The sequence below is a fragment of the Trachemys scripta genome, chromosome 6, assembly GCF_013100865.1.
Source record: "Trachemys scripta elegans isolate TJP31775 chromosome 6, CAS_Tse_1.0, whole genome shotgun sequence".
Lineage (NCBI taxonomy): Eukaryota > Metazoa > Chordata > Testudines > Emydidae > Trachemys > Trachemys scripta.
The window spans coordinates 86,078,894-86,100,326 of record NC_048303.1 but is presented as its reverse complement, the minus strand read 5'-3'; the positions used below and the strand labels follow the sequence as shown (position 1 = coordinate 86,100,326).

The window sequence follows — 21,433 nt, the reverse complement described above, 5'->3', positions numbered from 1 at the left end:
AATGAAAGATATCTTACTTTCTAATTTGAATAACTTTGCGCAGATTTCCAGACTCAAATTTGGAGTTGAACTTCAAAATCTCCCCCTCTTCTGGCACTGAATAACTTTAAAAGAAAGGGGAAAAAAAGACCATTTTAAGTAAGTGAAATGGATCTTTGGAACTCATTTGTTAATTCAGATTTTTGATTGGAAATCTATCTAGAATACTACATTCAGGATTACAGCAAAAAAGGTACAGCATTGCCCTGATTAGGATTACAGGCTTTACCACAGACTTCATCTTTATCTTAAGCCAAAATAATTTCCGTGAAGAAAACAAAATTGGCAATCATCAAATTGAAGATTGTTTTACCACAAATATAGCCTACCTGGGATTATCAAGGTCATACATGACTCTGTCTATAATATCATTCTGATGAATCAGTCTTTCAATATCTTGGGATATTTTTGTCCTGTAGTAAGAAGAGAGTCCTCACTTAAAATACATTCTAGAACAGCAATTAGAAATGGTACATACCAATTTGTTTGTCAACCAAAGCTATAACACAACATGCAAGGCCTGATTTTCAGTGAGGCCTCCATGTCATCCCCATGTGTGCACTTGTGGTATGTAAGCACCTGCATACACTGCTGACCAATTCTAACACTTGCACATTCAACCCCTGCACATGCAGGTACGAAACCCATTAGGATTTAACTTTTATGAAATAATTTGTTCATATAATTATAGAAGAAGCTCAGAGTATGTGATTAGCTATATTATTTGATATTAGTACTTAAATCTAGGTAACCTTTGAAAATGATTCAGTTATAAGAGTAATTTATACAAGTCCTTCTGTAACTAAAATAAGGGATTTTAGGAGCTAGGCCAATGTTTCTCAAATGCGGCCATCGTGGCCGCATGCAGCCACCAGGGCTTTTCTTGCAGCCATGACAGCCTCCTGGGCAATGATTTGGGGGGATGGGGGGGGGGGGGGGGGGCGGAGAGAAGCATCGGCCCCTCCCACTCCTTCCTTGTTGCTCCTGGATGTGCCACCCTGCACCGCCTTTGGAGAGAGGTGGGGCACAACGCTGCAGGAGCAAGGCGAGTGCTTGACCCACCTTGGGGGAGGGGGTTTGGGCAGCAGGCTCCAGCGGCAGGACTTCAGGAGCCTGGCCGTGCAGCCCCAGGCTCCAGCCGCAGGGCAGTGGGTACTGATACACACACACCCGGCTCTAGCCACACAGCCCTGGCCTCCAGCTGTATGTCAGGTGCTGGCCCCCAGTTCCAGCCGTGCAGTGGTCCTGGACTCCAGCTGCACGGACCCTGCCCCAGCTGCACGGCAGCAGGCGCCAACTCACAGCTCTGTTCCCAGGCTCTGGCCACGTGGTGGCGGAACTAGCCCCAGGTATTGATTCATGGTGCTGACCCCTAGCTCCGGCCGTGCAGCAGCGGGCGCTGGCTCCTGGCTCAAGCCATGCAGCCCCAGGCTCTGGAGCCCAACTCCGGGCTCTGGACATGTGGCGGCAGGTACTGGCCCTGGGCGCTGACCTACAGCTCCAGCCATGTGGCAGCTGGCTCCGACCCCTGGCTCTGGCCACACGATAGGGGACTCATCACCCATCCTCATCGCCCTTGGCCCCACTGCCTCCCACTGCTCCGCATCCAGGCCCCCATTGCCCCAGGCCACCGCCTCCCCCCAGCCCCGCATTCATCCCACCTTCACCTCTGGCCCTTGCTGCCTCCCCTTTTGCTCCCCACCCCTTCAGGGAAAAAAGTGATATTAACTAACATGCAAGTATCACTTTTGACATCAGACTTACTAGCAATCTCCGAAAAGTGATACTTGTAGGTTTGTTAATATCAAGTATCTCTTTTCATAGTGTCCCAGGTACTCACTAAGTGTGCTGTGATATTTACAAATAATCACTCCCAAAGGGAGAGGCAGCATTATTTTTATTACTGACTCTGCCAAAAAAATCCTACAAATATACATTACAATGATTTGTGTGTGTATCTGTGCATATTTAGTTGTTTTTCCCTAAAGTTAATTAAGTATTTTAGGAAAAAGTGTCAGTACGGCCATCAGTGAGAGTTGGTGGCTGCACTCTGAGGCCACCAAAAAATTTGTTGAGAACACCCCTGGGCTAGGCTCTGGAGTGAGTGGGTTATAGTGCATTAGTCTTTCACCTCTGGAGATCTAGGTTTATCTACTAAATGGGTCGCAAATGAGAATGTGTTTGGTGGTCTCAGACAAATGCCTGGACGACAATTTATCCATATTACAAAACCACTGCATAATTGGCAGTATCTGTTCAAAGGAGGCCCTGGACTGGAAAAACTAGAGTGTATATTGGTAGAGCTGTGTGGGAAAATAAAATAGAAGGAAGCAGCTGCAATAAAATAGAAGGAAGCCAATCAACACTGTAGGGTACTGTAGTGCAGTCTGAAAGTGGGCTCAGGCTGGCAATTATCTGCACTTGAAGTAAAGGTTGCTGGGGAGAGGAAAGGCCATTTTTTGTTAACCCAGGACAGTCTAGTCACAAGAGTAACCAATCTTAAAAGAAATCACAAGCCCAACAAGTACCAAGTTACCAGTGTAGCAGGAAAGATAGTCTAGAAGATAGGCCACTGGGACCTGGCTTCAATTCTTGACTCAACCACAGACTTCCTAGATGACCTAGGCAAGTCACTTTATCTACCCTATGCCTCATTATCCCTATTTTACAGATGGGGAACAATTTCCCTACCTCAGCAGGGTGTTGTCAGAATAAAATCCATTAATGATGTGAGGTACTCAGATACCTCAGTGACAAGCGACAAATTAAAATGATAATGGAAATGGAAATGAATTCGAAAAAACATACAAAAGGGAAAAACTGCAGAAAAAAATAAAGGTAATAAGATACTGGACATTTTTAACCAGCTAATAATTATGGGGCTGGAAAAAAGCTAGCTGAAGACATTTATATTTAAAAACAAAGGGAAAATTGTAAAAGCAAAAAAGATTACTTATCTGCAATTCTTGTTTTTTTAACAGCAGCCATTATAATAGATTCACACTCTCGGATTTTGGTCTCAGGCACGAGATTATTTAGAAGTTATCAAGCAAAAGAATTCAGAACTTTGGGAAGAGAGCTATTTATATACCCATCCCCACTAAAAGTCAGCTAAAAGTCAGCGTATGTGAACGTTCTGTCGGTATTTTGTCAGCACTTTTGCCAACAAAATACTTCTAGCCCCGCGAGTGGCATTAGCTTTGTTGGCAGGAGTGCGCTCCTGCCAACAAAACCACGTTCACACTGACACTTGCGCTGGCAAAACTTTTGTCTTTCGCGAGGGGGGCTTTAAGTACCCCTGAAAGACAAAAGTTTTGTCGACAACGTCGCAGTGTAGACAAGCCATTAGTCTGCTGTGAGTGTGTGAGAGAGGAAAAGAGAGAAGGGGGAGGGAGAGAGACTCACTAAAGCACACAATCCCAGTGTAATCCCTTTGTACTGAGTAGAGAGAATAGAGTTTTAGCCTACTCTGCTCTTGGAATTCCAGTTTTGGGTCCTGAACACAGACAGCGACAGGAGTTTCTTCCCCAAAACTTCCAACTGCCTCACAAAGCCACTTCCTCTCTCCCAGTAGTCCCAGCTCCTATCCTACGGGAATGTCTTTACTACAAAACCCTGGAAACAGGTAGTTTCCCCTGAAGGTTTACTTTATACTAGGAGTAAAATTTTCAAAAGTACTTAATTCCCCACAGAAAATCAGTAGACTTAAGCTCCTAAGTCACTATGGCAGTTTTGTAAAATAAAGAAAATTCTCAGACTAAACTCAGGTTTACACACACCAGCCCTAGGCATAAATGCAAATATACATTCACCTGTTAAAAGGGAAAGTTGTGTGTTAATTGGTTAAGGCACCAAAATAAAATAAGTACTGGAACAGAGATGCCAATTTTATCTTTAATGTAAAGATTTCTCTAAGCACAAGATTACCCAGTAGTAGTATTCTGAGGAGAGTGTAAGATGCCTGAGATACTGAAAGATTAGTGAAGGAGTGTAAAAGGGGATGGTGAAACTGACCATTCACATGTACACTGATTTATGTAATTGGGAGCTAAACTCTTCTTTCTTCCTTCTGCAAGAAAGAAGTGTCAAAAGAATTGACACTATGTAAGTTCACTGCTTTTTTTTGGCAAGCTCTAAATTCTTCTGGTTGTTAACACATTCCCTAATCCCAGGCTGAAATCCACAAATGTTAATTTGATAATTCACTGCTTAATTTTAGAAATTTAACGTTTACTGCTTGCACCTTCAGCTTATTTTCACATTAAGTTTTAAAGGCAGTATTTCTCATTTCAGAAAACCTTTTTTTGGTAGCTTAACATTCAGATAGCTTTAATTACAGAAAGTTACACCAAAAACTTCTTTCACAATAGAACTTCATTACTTTATTTACTAGTTTGTACCAGCTTGTCACTTGCGTTCAGAATAATTTTTTTTTAAATGTTTTAGAGACAAGACTATAAACAAAGATGATAATTTTATACATTAAAACATGAATTTCTCATTTGTACTATTCTTGCAACAATTGCTCTTTCAAAGAAATATGTCAACTCACCTCTGCACACCATAAGGTCTTTCTAAGATAGGCTCCTTAAATGGAGGTGGAATGTGACCAAAGTAATCTGGGTAAGCCACTTCTGAATATTCAGGGACAGACTTTGTGTTTTTCACAATCTCAATATAAAGATCAGGGTCATGGAGTGGCAATATATCAGGCACCTCAAGCATCACTTGCTCCCCTGATGAATGCGAGCTGGAATCATCCTCTTCTTCAGGATCAACACCCGTGAAGCACAGCTTTCCCAGCTGGACAGATCGTCCCTCAAACAGAACACTTCCGCAAGATGAAACATGTTGGCAAGGTTTATTACAAGTGAGTGAGGTAAGGCTAGTTTTGCTTTCTTTCTTCATTACGCACCCTGTTTTGTAATACTGTTCATTTTTTGAAGTATTCTGCAAAGTGATCCTGTCTAAGCCTTTCACTATTTCATAGCTTAGGCACTGACATGACGAAAGCAGTTTCTTTTGATCACTTTGCTGCTGTAAGCTATTGTCTTTGTTGCGATCTTTCTTTGGCAGATCCAAAAAGGCTGGCCTTTTATTACTCTCCTCTGCTTGCAAGTGATTGCTCTCTTTCACAGTAATTCCCTTGACTGAGTGATTTGGTTCTACAGACTGCTCCTCTCCTGCAGTAGGAACAACAATAGGTCCACCTAGATTTGCATCAGATGCAAAAGGCTTTGGTTCCTTGGAGACTAAGTCATAATCCTTTATAAAGAAAGAACATGATTAGGAAACAATTTTTCACATTTTAAAAGTTTGTTTGTATTTGCTTATAAAAAGACACTTATTACCACTAAAAATCATGGAAAAGAAAAAACAAGTATATTTTGGAATAAGGTATTCAGGATAAACAATCCTAAAAAGTTTGCCGGTTAAGCTACAGAAACTTTGTAAAAGTTAACCTTTTCCAAATGAAAGATGCCATCACCTAAATGAGGCAATTCTTCAGTGACATCACCAAACTTTCAAGTAATTTTTTTTAAATTGTGTCATGAAATTAAAAAGTTGTGCAGCATTTAATCACATAGCATATACAATATTGCTGACATAAGGCCTAGAAAGGTTCATCAACAACATCTTTGTCCTCCCATTAAAACAAAAACTTACTTGATCAATTTTTACCCATTTGCTTTCCAGTTTTTCCAACATTCAGATATTTAAACAAGAAATAAAATTCATTTCCCTCAAGTTTTGATTGTTTCCTAGCCCCTTCCCTCATGCAGATTTAGCAGTGTTCTGCTGTATGAAGTCTAAAGGATAATAGTTAGCTCTTATATGATGCTTTTCATCTTTAGATCACCAAATGCTTTACAAAAGGTGTGTAATCATCATTATCCCTATTTTAAAGCTGGGGACAATGAGGCAAAGAGATCAAGTAATTTGCCCAAGGTCACAGAGCAAGCCAACAGCAGAGCCAGGAAGAACATAGGTCTCCTGTCTGCCAAGCCAGTCAGTCAGTCAAAGCCCATAGGGAAACTGTACACCTTCCTCAAAACCCCAAGTAGTACTTTTGCCATAAGAAGTCAGAACAAAAATAGCTATGAGAAGTCATCTTTCTGCAGTAAGGTATTTACTGTTTCAAACATAAGTCTTTCATGTCATCAGATATGTGCATGCAAACAGTGGGAAAGTGCTGTGCTATTCATAGCTTCCAAGGCCTGAAGGGAGCACTGTGATCATCAAGTCTGACCTCCTATAGAACACAGGCCATAGAACTTCAAAAAGGACTTGTTTTGGGGAACTGGAGCATATTCTTGTAGAAAAAAAATCCAATCTTGATTTAGAAGAAGTTGCCAGTGACAGAGAATCCACCACAACTCTTGGTTACTTGTTCCAAATGATTAATTGGAACAGTTCCTGGTAAACACGTACACCCTATTTCCAGTCTGAAATTGTTTAGCTTCAACTTCCACCCATGGGATCTTGTTATACCTTTATCTGCCAGACTGAAGATCCCATTATCAAGTATTTGTCCCCTATGTAGGTATTCATAGAATCATAGAATATCAGGGTTGGAAGGAACCTCAGGAGATCATCTAGTCCAACCCCAGTTCCCTAAATGGCTCCTTCAAGGGTTGAGCTCACAACCCTGGGTTTAGCAGGCCAATGCTCAAACCACTGAGTGATCCCTCCCCCCACTGAGCTATCCCTGAGGCTGATCAAGTCATCCCTTAACTTCTCTTTGTTAAACTGAATAGATTGAGCTTCTTGAATCTATCACATTTTCCAATTCCTTCATCATTCTCGTAGCTCTTCTCTGAACCCTCTCCAATTTATCAACATCTTTCCTGAATTGTGAGCACCTGAACTGGACATAGTATTCTAGCAGTGGTTCCACCAGTGCTATATTAAAAGGTAATATAACCTCTACTTCTACTGTTCATGCATCTAAGGATCACACTAGCCCTTTGGGCCACAGCACTGCACTGGGAGCTCATGTTCAGCTGATTATCCACTATGACTCCCCAAGTCTTTTTCAGAGTGAGTGATTCCCAGCTTACAGTTTCCCATCCTGTAAATAAGGCCTATATTCTTTGTTCCTTACATTTGGCCATATTAAAACACATACTGTTTGCTTCCATGCAGCTTGCCAAACAATCCAGATTGCTCTATATCTGTGACCTGTCCTCTTCAATATTTACCACACCCCCAATTTGTGTGTCATCTGCAAACTTTCAGTGCTGATTTTGTATTTTCAACAGAACAACTTTATACCAGTTTAGAAATATCAAAGTTACTATTTGATTTTTTATAACACAGTAAATATTTTTTCTGATTAGTTACAGCAAGGTAGACACTGATTTATAATCTTAAAACAAAATTCTTATATTGCTAGTGTCACTAGGTAAGCTGAAAAAGTGATCATCATTAGCGACTAGCTCAGTAACATAATTAAGATGCAGGTACACGGTTAAAAATGACTTAAAATAGTATTCTAGAGTTGACAAACCATTGCTTCAATTACCCATATCAACCCTGATTAGTTTACAAATAAAAATGTGTTGCTGATTATACAAATAGCTGATACTACAATAATAAAAGTTGTTGCGCATCACAAAATTACACACAAATGAGATGCTTGAAGTACTGTTCTATTCTGAAAAGTGATCATACCAAAAAAAAAAAAAAGACACGCTCTGACGTAACAGATCTTCTGTTATTTCAGAGCCCTCCCTACAATTGTGCCAAAAACAGTTTTTAGTGTTCTCTTATTAGCACAGCTACCATAGGAAAGAGAGAGTGACCTGTATCCTATTCTTTCGTGTGTATCAAAAGGATTGTTTACTAATATTTCAAATTAGTTACATCTGTGCAGAACCACTGGAGGTGATGGGTTTACAGAGGCGATGTGAAAAGTGACACAAAAGACAACTTTGAAACTATAGAGTTAAATATGGCATCCAGTTTGGCCTACAGATTTTTTTTTTATTATTATTATTATATGTGGTGTTGAACAAGAGGGGCAAAATTCAACCTGTGCTCCAAGTCAAGTTGATTTCAAAGGGCAAGAAGTAAGAAAATTACATTTTTATTTGTAAACCAAGTAAGTTTGTTCTGGAAGTTATTGAGACAAACATGGAATCCCATACCACCATTTTTACAATTATGCTTCAGAGGAGATCTACAGTTTACAAACATGCTAAAGTCACTTTCATTTAATCTCATGAACACCCGCCAATACTACCTGCTAAATCAATTGATTACTTGGAGCCTAAAGTCAATAGGGGGTCTTGTGACCATTGCCCTTTTAGCATAGCAATCATCATCCTAGCACTAAAAGCCAGCATTCATTGTTATTTAAAAGAATTAAAATGTAATCTACGGTAAAAGACAGATTCATTACCAAGTATACCCTGGTTTCACATGCTCATAGCATTCCATATGTGGACTCCATCTCGCCCCCACACACACTTTTCTCCCTTATCTCCAATCTAAGTGTGACACCATGAGCCTTTTTTTAAAATTACAAATGCAGACATGGGGTAGTTATGCTTGCTAAAAACATTATTCCCACACAATAACTTTAAAACAGCTGAACTTAGCTGTTTGGCATGCAAGCAAGACGTACTCCATTGATGACTATGATCAAGTTTGAAAAGGAGAGGTTGGAAGTTAGCAGAGTTATGAGCAGTTAAAAACAGAGCATTCAAGATATGCAGAACAACAATTCATTAAATCTAACATGCTTTACCTTGAAGTTATCTGAAAGTTCTGGGAAAAATTGTTCATACATTTTTAGTTCTTCTACGGGTCGTCCCAATTCTTGCCTTGGTTTCAGTTTATTAATATCAGTCTCTATATCGTCGTTCTGCAAGAGCAACAGAAAAAGTTAACTACACAAGTATTATAAATGAACTTCTCAGCTAAATTACAAAAAAAGAGCTTCAATCTAAAAACAGTTATATATTAAGAACTAATACTTTACATAAGCCAGACACTAGCATACCAATCTGATTTGTCTGCAGAAAACCTTGGACATCTCACCACGTCACAAATTTTCCTGCCTGTATGCAACTGTATTACGCACAGATCTCGTAAAACATCCCAGTGTAATATATTTCTCAGATGAAATCATCCAAGATGAGTACAAAGTTACGCGGGCTGCGGATTGGGATAGAGATTGTGATGGGGGAACTAATGAGTTGAGAGCAGATGGGATATAAAATCATTTAACTGCTTACTCCCTTGCTTTAACAACTTGCATTAGTTTGGCTTATGGCCTACTCTGAAACACAAAAAAACCCACCACCACTTATCTCAAAGTTAAGTAAGGTTTTGATGTACATATTTCCCAGCTTTAATAAGCATGTTTCAACTCTGGTAGTTATTCACACGGACACTATCAGTATTGATGCATATTGTACCCTGTAAAACGACTCATGCAGAGCCCTGATACCTCAACATGCTCTTCCTTCTCCACCATCCTATTTCTTGTACTGGCCCTGAAGAATTGCATTTCTCCTGCATGTCCCACTATATTGCCCCGTTGCAACCTAATGTAGCCCAGACTTCCCTCATGCTTCACTCCTACTGTTCCCTCTTTCCATTCCATAACACCCCTGCTCTTTACCACAACTTCACCTTCCTACAACATTTGGCTTTTAAACACTGATAATCAGTTTATCAGTATCCATTTTATGGATGTTAGGCAGAGGGGCTGCAAGAGAAAGGGCTCTGGATGAGATGACAGAGCAGCAGGATTGCATAAGAAATCCGAAAGGAGGGTCACATGGAGGTGGCGGTGGGAAAAGTGGGGCTTGATAGTGGAAGGCAGGAAACTTCACTCCGACAAAAAGCATGCATGTTTAATTTGAAAAAGGTCAAATGTGGCCCAGGGCCAAAGTTACTATCTGAAAGTATGTGCATGCATATGTACAGTTCGTGGGGATTGTGGTTGTTTAGGGAGGAATGCAAAAAGTGCAGACGGCAGAGCAATACTTCAGAGGGAACATTTAAAATGTTTCTGCTATAAACTGCATGTAAATTCAATTGCTCTCTGAAGAATCAGTGTGCCAACATCTGGATATATTAAATTACTGATGTGTGAAACAGATATTTTAGGTTTACCTATCCTAGGTAGGAATCGTGAATCTTAACTATAGAAGATTTTTTTTTCCCTCAAGAGAACATAAGGGAAGAAGACACCCAACTTCCATTCATTTTCAATGGACTTTCAGCAACTATATCGATACCCATCTCCATTACGCCCCTTTGGAAATCCCAGCTGGACTCACTACTGATATTGCCTTAATACGTGAACACATAGTTATGGGTATGGCAAAAGTGAACTTTTGAAGTAATGAAAAATATATTAATGGTATAAATCTGGTCCCTTTGATTGGGTCTAGTACTAACCTTAAAGAGGTGGTCCTTGTCATCTTCATTTTCATTTTCAATCTCACTTTCTGTTTCGATGTCATCATTGTCATCACTTTCATCTACTACGTCATCCACTGTAATATAAAATGCTCTATAAGTAAGGCAGATGTAGGTTTTCTACAACATGTACATTCCAGAAAAAAATGTAATATGTAAAACTTTTTCACTCACCAACTGAAATCTGTCAATACCACACAAATTAAACTTCAGTGAAACATGTGAACGCTAAATATTACCAGCTGTATCAGAAACAGAAGGCTCAGCTGGCAATACTGCAGAACCATCTATTACATTTCTGTCCAATAAGAACATTTAAACTATTTTTCCACTTTAAAAAAAAAAAATATATTCACATAGAAAATGTTCAACATATGCACTGAAGACACTTCGGACCAACTCCTCCGGACTGGGCCTTCTCTGCTCAGCATGCAACCACCTCTTCCAAACAGGGCTGGGGAATTTAAGTTGCCTTTCTGGACACTTTGCACTGCTAGATTTTGGACTGGATCTGGCTCCAGCAATATGAAGGAAAGGACTTAGTGTTTTTAATTTATTTCAATGGAAAAAAAGTTAAGGTAAGCACATTAAACTGTTTGCATGATACAATTCAGGGACACTGGGCTAAATTCACTGCTGATACGAGTGGGCATACTCCAGTGACTTCAGTGCATACGTATTCAGTTACACTATTGGTGAATTTGGCCTATTACGGATCACAGAAAATACTCTAAAAATTCAAATGGATTTTGTGCAGGAATTTTGCAGATTTTTTGTAAAAGATCATTTAGGCACTCATTCTGTTGATGGGTTCCTTAATGAATGCAATATTAGTGCCTATTTGGACAGTTGGAAGAAAGTAAATTCAGCCCATAGCCACACACATGCAGACGAAATTGTTGTCAGCCTACCTGCACATATATAGTACAAGAGACAGAATTTCACACTCTGCTCCAAAACCAAAGACCTATCACTGAGCTGAAGGAGAATCTATATTAATTCACTCTTCCCAGTAAGCCCAAGCTCTAGAGGACTAGATAATGACAAACACACGTGCAAGTCTGATCCATCTAGCAGAGAAGTGTTAAATATATATACACAAAAGCCAACGTATTACAAACTGACCATACCTTCAGGAGGCAAACTGTACAGCTGAGCCACAGGACCACTAATAGGGATAACTGGTAGTTGGAAATGAAAAACACTTTTAATAGTTGGTAGTGGAAGACGGTTTTTAGGAAAACATTTTCTCATTATAAGACTTGATGTGTTGACTAGAGGATCAAGAGTTCTCACAGCAAGGCAATCCTGTTAGAAAAAAGAAAGAATGAAAACAATGGAATGCAAACTACACAACTGTTTTTAGAAACATACAGCATTGCATTGTAGAGCATACAAAAGACTAGAATATTTTAGATTATACTGCCACTGAAAAACTCCAGTACAACATGAATTTAATATAAAAATAGTTATACTAAGTTTGAATAAATGGAATATATAAAAGAATCTTTGCCTACTCCATTTGACTGAAACCTGTAGATCCTCCTCCAACTCCGCTACACCTTTATCATTTAGAAGATTATTCTTTTTGGAGCTCAAAGTCTCTCAATTGGTAGCCTAATTTACTGCCAAATAGTATAAAACACTTCCATCACATTGCATCTCTCCAGCTTTAGCCAAGCCAAAGAATGAGACCAAGCACAGAAGTTAAACTTCATTCTTGTAGCAGGGCAGAGCACTACCACTACACAGAACAGGACTTTGACAATGATGATGCACTACCGTAGTATATGAATTCTGCTTTGCATCTTAGGATGTAAAGCAGAAGACAGAGAGAGACCTTGAGCATTCAACTAGAAATGGAAAGCAATAAAAACCCCTATCAATTCACATAAGTGGTGGTGTACCAGCCTCGACATGTGTAATTCAGCACAGGAAATTTGTTAATGCCCTTCCCAATAGTAGTGGAGCAATGTACTAGAGGTTCTGTTGCATGAGAAACATTTCTTTTGTGGAGCAGGGTGTCAAAACTTTTAACCAATGAAGGTTTGGATTAGCTAAACATTTACAAGTGTTTTATATATGGTTATACACGGATGTAAAAAAAGCCAAATACACTTTTACCACGGAACAGTAGTTTACAATTTACACTGTAACAATTCAATGGTGAAAAGCAATTTAACTGTTTTGTACTTTTGATCTTAGAAGTTAGCATTTATTTTCTACAAGACAACTACTGTGAGTCATGACATCATTTATAAAAGCATACCCATAGTAATAGCATACAGAAAAAAATCTTCATATGCAATCGTAGCAAAAAAAGAAATTAAACTCACTTGGGAAGTGTTGTAAAGAATTTTCATCCCATTGGCATCAATAAACGCTTTCCTTCCCAACTTGATATTTGTAACACTTTTAATACACTGTAAAATTCCTTTACGGATCAGCATGTGTCTATGTCGATTATCATGACTGTGCCAATCTACATAACTTGTTAAAAGCACATGGACATATCCTCTGTCTACTGCTCTCCTGGCATTCGTTTCTTAAGAAAGAAAAGAAATTAAAGATTGCTAAAGCATATAATAACCTAGCTCTTACCATACTTCCCATCTTTCCTACACACATCATCATTTAAGGTCTCCTGTTCTGAAAATACACATCTCAGCTTATTAATTCTCCATAAATCTCAGCTTTGACTTTGCATTTACACAGCAGCAGGCCAACATTATTCTGAGATAATATTTCCTTCCATTGGCATTCTCTTAGGGATGAATCCTAAAAACTACTTACTACTACACAGTTCTGAGAGTCACAGAGGCAGGTTGTGTACTAATCTGATCAAATGTGAGGATAGCAAGTGCAGTACAAAATGGGGCAGAGACCTTATGCAAATGAGCTTCCAGTCAAACCCCTGAAGGTGTTCTCCATAAGCCCTGATCACCACTTAATGCCTACCCAATCTACTGAAGTTCTACGACTACCATAATTTGCATACAGTTCCTGTGAGGGAAGAGGATCATGACCCTTAACCAGCAGTGCAAGTAGGGCGGCACGGTCAGGAACACCGTACCAGCAAGATATTTATAGCTAGTACGGCATACCAGAAAGAGGAGCAGCAGAACATGGGGCTGCTGAGTAGCCCCATGCCCGCAGCTCCTCCAGCACAGCTGTACCGTCTCCATACCTTCCACACAGGGTCTCCTCCATCTGTACAGCAGCCCCACCAGAGGACAGGGCTGGGGGCAGTACAGCCGCGCCGGAGGAGCTGCGGGCGTGGAGCCACCCAGTGGCCCTACATTCTGCTCCTTTCACCACTGCGGTTCCAAAGGGTAAGGGGGCGAGGGGATCATGGGGAGGGGGACAGGGAGAGCGTGGGGGCCCCGGGCTGGGGAGGAGTCACGTGGAGGGTCACTTGAGGACATCACATACCCTCCACCCCCGTACTAGTAAGAAATGGATTCCACTTGCACCACTGCCCATAACATACTTGAAGAGTCAGTGGGGGTAGACTTTGTCGTCATCACTCTCCTCTCGGGCTCAGCTGCCACTGGAGAAGGATGGGCCCTGTCACTTCCCTACAGCTACACGTTAGAGCTATCAGCAAAAGGACACATACTCTAGACACCAAGACCTATTTAGTGACAGCCTGACTATGACGGAGACTATATTGGTGCCACCCCCCAGCACCCTCACTGACACATGGCAATCAGGGCTGGGAGAAGAGGGTCATAGACTCTACTGTTGAGGGGCATGGTTGAGTAGCTGTAAAAAGGCTTCTTCCACTTCTCAGGATCCAAGTCAGTCTCTGCCTAAGTGAGGTAGTCTCTGTGCTGCATAACTGGATAAAGAGTTATTATGTATTATACATGTGGCAATAACGAACAGAACATATTAATGATGAATTTCAACTTAAATTCTACATTTTCTGGCTTCTCTTGGTTTCAGCCAGACTCTTAATATTATTTTAATCAAGTTTTTATGTTTTAGTAAAAATAGTTTCTAGTAGTCACTTACTTGATTTTAGCAATGCAGCAAGTGTGTCTAAAGCAACCCTGTCAACATAAAAAGAAGAGAAACAACAAATTAGTAAATTTAATCTACAACATGGTAAAGCCATACAAATTTTTTTTTTTTTTTTTTTTTTTTTTTTTAAAAAAAGGGGAATTAATTATGAGGAAGGGGTGCAAAGGTAGAAGGCAAATAACTACCATAAACACAAATTTTAAGATTTTGCTACATGGCTCTGGACAGGCCTTAATAGAATCTTGGGTTTGTTGTGGGTGGAAAGAGGTGTTCTCCCCTTGTCATTTAACTGACAGATACTAGGAAAGATTTGATTTTTCGTCAAAAAATAAGTTTGAAAAGCATCTTAAATTTTTGATTATAGTATGTTAAAAACTTTTACTCACTTCATAAGGCCAGTATTCTTTTTACTAAAAGGGCCAATGATCTTGAACATCAGTTCCACAACTCCATTTTTCCCCAAGGATACTGCATTTACAGCTGAAAGGAATAAAAATTAAAACAGATTTTGTGAAATAATGTAGTATGAAGATTAGAATAATCCTGAAAATATTGATTTGCTGAAATCAAAATCAAGCAGAGGGAATTTACAAGTTGAATTTAGATAATATGCATTATTGTGCTTAAACCATGAAACAAAAATGACGAAACAGCATCTTGCTAATTCTTATTTCACGAATCCACCATTCCACATTACTCCTCAGCAACCATTTAATGTGAGTGCTCTAGTGAAGTTTCATATTATTGTTTTTACAAACTATACTACTGAGCCTTTACTAATATGCTTTGAAGTTAACTATACTTGTTGAAAAAAGTGAAGATACTGCATCATAAAATGTTTCACTATGTTTTTTTCATTTACGGATTCTCAGAATTCAGGAATCTGCAATGAGTTTCCCAGTGAGTGCTAATTAGCAAGGGTCTACTGTAGCTGTACTACTGAAGTGTATCACAAAGATGGATAGCTGGTTGTGTGTCTGAATGGGCTCAGTAGGAAGTCTGGTATCAAGCACTGCACAGCCTATTATTTCAGAAAAGCAGGCACTTGCTAATGTGCCATTCACTTTAAAAGAGGCAGCACAATCGTTGCAGGAAGGTGCAGGACTGTGAATATCACAGAAGGGAACGTACGTTAGTGTTGGCAGAAACCTGCTGTTGCACATGCACACTGACGTCTCTGCTGGTTTCTATTTCAGGTCAATAAGAACTAATGGAAATCATTATTTACAATGTACGCTTTGTTTCCCCCTCCTTTATTAAGATGTACAGCAAGGAAGTTTTTCTCCCTTAGAATGTATATTTTGCCAAGAAGAGGACAGTTTCTAAAATTAACATAAGAAAATGTATCAAGCTCCGATGACTAGAGGGTGTCCTTCAGCATCAGGATGAAAAGGTACACTAGTCGCTCTCTGAAGTGAGTGCCTGCAGTATTATTTCTATTGCAGTACCATCTAGAGACTCCAATCAGGATTGGGATCCCACTGTGCTAGGCATTGTACAAATGTATCTAGGTCTTCCTATAAGAGCTTGCAATGAGCGACCATAATCTAGCTGTAAGGGGAAATATTAAAAAAAAAAAAAAAAAGTGGGGGGTGGGGAAGGGCCTGGTTCTGGATGTACAGAGGATGGCTACTTAGGAAGTCTGAAATGTTCAAAAACAAGCAGCACCAGCAGTGATGTAGGTGTTTCCCCTCTGTGCTATTGGCATCTGTCATGCAACTTTTTGGGAAAATATAGTGAATAGAATTTGCCCTGGTGAATTTTTTCAATATACAGAATCTACATGGAGACATTTCTGTCCCAACAACATTGTTTTCCCAACAAACAGGTCAAGCACAACCACTTGGTTATAGGACTGTTTAACTTTCTTAACAATTTTAATTCCACTTTCTCAAAGCGATCCACACTGGATCTTTCAAAAGGAAAGTCAGTGGATCCATTCACAACAGAAAATTTCTGGCTGTTAGGAACTGAAACTTCCTTGATCAAATCACTTCCACACCGTTCAGTTGCAGCAAACTGCTTGCAAAGACTACCCTGAAAAATTTTTTCTTCAGGAATCTTTGTAAGCACCAGTTCATCTTTACCTTGCTCCACAGAAGCGTTGCTCTGCTGAGCCACTACCAACTCCTGAGTTTTACTTACATCCAGAATCACCTTTGGCTCATCAGGCGGATTCCTACACAATCCCCTTTCAGGCAAACTGCTTTGATTGGGCACTTACTTTGTTCTGCCTGTTATTACTTGAAGCCACTTAAATCCTACTTTTTATACTTAATACAATCACTTTTGCTTATAAATTAACCCAGAGTAAGTAATTAATATCTGGGGAGCAAACAGCTGCACATCTCTGTCAGTGTTATAGAGGGCAGGCAATTTATGAGTTTACCCTGTATAAGCTTTATACAGAGTAAAATTGATTCATCTGGGGTTTAGGTTCCCAGAAAGATGGAATACTGGGTGCTGGGAAAGTCCCTGTTAACTGAGAAGCCCCTGGGCTAAGTGAATCTTAGTTTCGGTGAACTGAAGGGGGGGAGGGGGAGGAGTGGCCCAACCTCTTGGCCTGTGCTGTAGCTAACTGGTGTGTCTAGCTCAGCAAGATCGGAGTGGAGGGAAGCCTTCTCTGGCAGGGGGTTTGTTCTCAGTGGTATCCCAGCACATCTAGTAACAGTCTTGATGGAGTTACCGTGACCCAACCCGTCACAGTACCGAGTAAGGGACTGGCACTGATGCAGTGGCCTAGGCGAAAGTCGGCAATGCCAACAGTACCACGAATGGTGGACATACTGAAGTAGACACTGTTGGCGTCTGATGCTGTTGCTTGCTCAGTGTAGAGGGTGCTGCATGCCTGGGTACCAACAGCTGGACTGAACTGAACCAGACCCCCAGTGTCTATGCTTGCCCGCCATGCTGGCAAAAGATACTGAGGCCCTACCAGAGCTGTCTCTCTCTCTCTCTTTCATGCTCCGGGACTTTGCAGCCCCACCAGTGCTGGAAGAGGAGTCCTTCACCTCAACAGTACAGAGTTGAGAGGTCATCGCTTTGGAGACTAGATCTCGCCGAGAATCTGTGACTTCTTCAGAGTTGGCTCCTTAAGGTGAGAGTCCTCTTTTTAGAAGCCTTCCCTGAAGCTTCCAAGGTCTTCTCTTTCGTAGAGGAAGCCTGCGCTGGATCTGTCTGAGGGGGAAAAGGGGTGGTCTCCTGACCTGACTCAAAACTGGCTGAAGAGTGTGTTCCATCATTAGCAGTCTGAATTTAATTTCCCGGTTTGTCCTTGTCCCGGATGCGAGAGCCAGGCAGAAGCGGGACTCCGGCAAGCAATGGACACACAGAGGGGTGGTCACTCACAGCTATAGCCTCTCAGCAGGAGAGGCAACATTTGAAACCTGACAAGCCAGGCATGCCCTGTCAGGAAAATAGTAAGTCTCTCCCAGGGGAAAGGGGAGAGAAACAATCCTTTCACTCATCTAACTATACAAACAACTGACAACTATTAAAAAAAAAAAAAAAAACCACTATCTTAACCTCTACTGAAATATTAGATAAGCCAAGGCAAGCTTAAGACTGCCACACTAAGGCTCCATCTCTGGCTGAAGTGGATGAAAAGGAACTAATGGCTGTTCACCCGCACACCCCTATATAGTCTCTGTATCCAGCACGAAGAAGCACAGGGCACGTGCAGGGGCCGAACGGACACTGCTAACTGCAAATCTCTGATCAAGGGCTCGAAAGGCGCACGGGCACCTGAAGTGAAGCACACATGGGGACACCACTTAAAAGTAGTAAAAAGTCTTCAGAAAATAGCAGTCATTGTAATCATGTAATATTAAACAAAAAAATTAATTCTCCATTTAAACATTGTCGAATACTTTACCCAGCACTGTATAAAAAAGAGAAAAAAGAATGCTTTGCAATACTTACAGTTGGTTGAGTATACTCTTAGTACTTGAAGACATGGCAGGATTAACCTGTGGTTCTGCAAATTCTGTTTCACCAAATTCAGAGATATGTTTAGAGCACCACTGATTCGAGCTTTTACTCCAAATTTTTTATCTGTAACAAATAGAACAGAACCAAAACCGAAGAAAAATCACTGAATTTGATTTTGAAGCTAAAATTATTCTACTTCTGTAACTAAATAAGCTTAATTCAAAAGTGACCAAAAAAAGATATTTCTACATCTCTACCCCTCTCCTCTGCATAATGAACTCCATTTCACCATTCCCTTCTTGTCTGCATGCATGCCTTCATCCACTAATGCTGAGTACACTGGTGCCCATCTTGAAAGGTTCAACACCTCCAAAATCAGGCTCCTAAAACCAGGCCCTAAATATCAAGTTGGGCACTCAAAATTTGAGGTACCCTAATTTAGTCAACACTTCCAAAAATTTATTCTTGATCTCTCTCTCTCTCTCTGTTTATCCAACTGTAAATGGACAAGACGTGACGGGTGTGTAGTCATTTTAAGAGCCTTCCAGTAGTGCATTAAGCGACTACTACAATGATGAGCACACTATACAAACCGTTACAACATAGAATAGAACAGATAGTTACCTAATATCTGTGATGAAACAATTTTTTAAAAGTTCAATGAGATCATCACATGAAGGATATTACACATGGATAAAGTATTAACCGTTATGATTACCTTTTGGACCAATTTTTGCAAGAAGGGAATGAAGCTGCACCATTAACTCCTCATTGGGTGGGGAATCTTTGCTGGCACTCAAAAGTAACTGCAACAAGATCTGCGTCCCTCCTTTAGAAACTAAGACACTTGCTTTCCGACCACCACCTTGAAATTAAAAATAGAAATATTAGAAGTAGTCAAAAAATATTAAGATACCTAGCTATTTAATCTTTTCTTCATATCCATTTGCAATGCACCAAGCAATATTGGCACTATTCAACTTTTATATACATGCATAAACTAGACTTTTGATCACTTTTAATCTCACAAAAATAAAATTATGTAAATCAGCTATTTCTTAAATGCCTGGAAAAAATATAACAATTTGCACTAAGTACACAAAAAAAATTGCCACTTGATTAAAACTTACCAACTGACACCAATTCAATGAGGATATTTAATATATTTAGAGTAGTCTGAAGATCTCTTGTATTCTGAAATTAAATAATATTCTTTTAGTTTTGGTAACAAATATGGCATACTGGACACAGATGTATCCTTGCTTCATTTGTAACAGTAATAGGTTTTGTTTCAAGACTTATTAATGGGAGTACCTTATTACATTTATTTTCCACAGCCACACATGCCCTTCCTTCCAAGCTTCAGTCATTAGCATACTTAAAGCTTATACCCAAATAAACCATCTGTAGTTTTATATTTGCCCAACTTCTCCAACTTTTGAGATCCACAGACATTTCCAAAACAAGCGGTTTTATTTTGCTTGAATTCTACTTGTAAAAGAAATTTTCTTTGGTAAATACTTGAGGGTTTTTTGTTTTTTTTTTTTTGTTTTTTTTTTTTTTCATATTTTAAGAAACTTGTATATTTCTTGTTAAAATTCGAATATCAAAATTGAACGATTGACACACTGCTCAGAGTTCCGACTGCAACTCAAACCACTTGACTTATGTATTTTTAGACTTGATTTAGCAAGGCACCTAAACACAGCCTAACTTTAAGTACAAGTGTAGTTCCTTTGAATATTCAAAGTTAGGCATGTTCTTAAGAAACTTGCTGAATCAAGGCCTTAGATATCATGTAACGATCAAGATCATGGACAAGTACCTTTTCGTAGTGGCCAAGAAAATTAAAGAATATTGAAAAATTGGAAGTCTGATATTTGCAAACTATACAACTTAGACATACACATGTACATGAATAAGATGTTTTACCTCTAATGTTGAAAGGATAACTTCTATTGCTGGGGAACCTTTGGCAGTCATTTCCTTCCTGGTTTTTTCTGAAAGCCCAAGAGATTATATTTTTTCCTCAAAGGAGATTATAAAATTAGTTGAGTAATTTCTGAACATAAAAAATGGATACCACATTCTGAAAAATCTAACCTATAAAAAGAAAACCTGCACACAAAAAAGTCATTTAGGGTACAAAAACCTATCAAAATTAGGGTGAACTGATTTAGATACAGTAGGAATGAATTCATACCTTTACCTATTTTTAAATACAAAATTTGAACTGCTTTTGAATTTATTTTTAATTTTGGTTAACATTTTTCTTTTTTAGTGTACATATCTCCGCACACCACAGTTTTGGCCAAAAATACTACAAAGAAAGGTATCTTGTGCAATATTTCTGGAGTCACGTAAGAGTAATAGGAATTTCTGGAAATTTCATGAGAAAGTCAGTTTTTGAGATTTCCAGAACAATTTCCTGCTGTTTTCATACAGCAGCCTTATTCCAGGCAAGGAAAGAGGACGGAAGATGGATTTTTAGGTGCAGGAGTGGGGGCGTTAACATGTCATCAGATATAAGCTTGTTACAGACTGCAGCACAGTAATGCTGACATTTGAAAAAGAAAAGGGGGTGAAATAAGCAGTTGTAGTTCAATTCACGGAGCTAGACACTGAAAGCCCACAGTCTATGATTCCCTCTCCACCTTATTAAGAGGGTAAAGTGCAGAAAATGTGTGATTGGGGAGGTAATACAATTATTGCTATCCTATGACTTGCAAATAGTACTTCAATATGGGGGTTTTTGAGAATCTGATTCCCTGATCTCCTGGTTTATGTTACCTGCTTCATGTAACTGCCAAAACAAATCAATATATAATCCCTATAAAGTTTCTTTCTGGTTTACTTGTAGATGGGCACCAGACTGCAAAAAACAGCTCACGAGAGAGTTTATTATACTATTTTTGGAACACATGCACATCTACTTTCTCATGAGCACAGAGCCATGGAAGGCAAATCAGGGTTTTCTTTGGATATGTACCAGCTCATTTTG

At 39.6% G+C, this 21,433-nt stretch overlaps 1 protein-coding gene across 3 annotated transcripts in view; it reads right to left on the bottom strand.

Annotated features, from left to right (window-relative positions):
• The window catches only part of AGTPBP1 (ATP/GTP binding protein 1), a 116,888-nt gene that overhangs the window by 54,337 nt on the left and 41,118 nt on the right, over window positions 1–21,433 (bottom strand). For all 3 annotated transcript variants that reach the window (XM_034773721.1, XM_034773722.1, XM_034773723.1), the window contains 13 exons: window positions 20,365–20,432; window positions 19,563–19,626; window positions 19,151–19,297; window positions 18,424–18,555; window positions 14,889–14,982; window positions 14,494–14,531; window positions 12,813–13,021; window positions 11,607–11,784; window positions 10,456–10,553; window positions 8,792–8,908; window positions 4,592–5,304; window positions 369–452; window positions 18–104 (listed from right to left, as the gene is read on the bottom strand). In XM_034773721.1, the coding sequence (XP_034629612.1) occupies window positions 18–104; window positions 369–452; window positions 4,592–5,304; window positions 8,792–8,908; window positions 10,456–10,553; window positions 11,607–11,784; window positions 12,813–13,021; window positions 14,494–14,531; window positions 14,889–14,982; window positions 18,424–18,555; window positions 19,151–19,297; window positions 19,563–19,626; window positions 20,365–20,432 (2,029 nt within the window). The remainder of the gene's footprint in view (window positions 1–17; window positions 105–368; window positions 453–4,591; window positions 5,305–8,791; window positions 8,909–10,455; window positions 10,554–11,606; window positions 11,785–12,812; window positions 13,022–14,493; window positions 14,532–14,888; window positions 14,983–18,423; window positions 18,556–19,150; window positions 19,298–19,562; window positions 19,627–20,364; window positions 20,433–21,433) is intronic.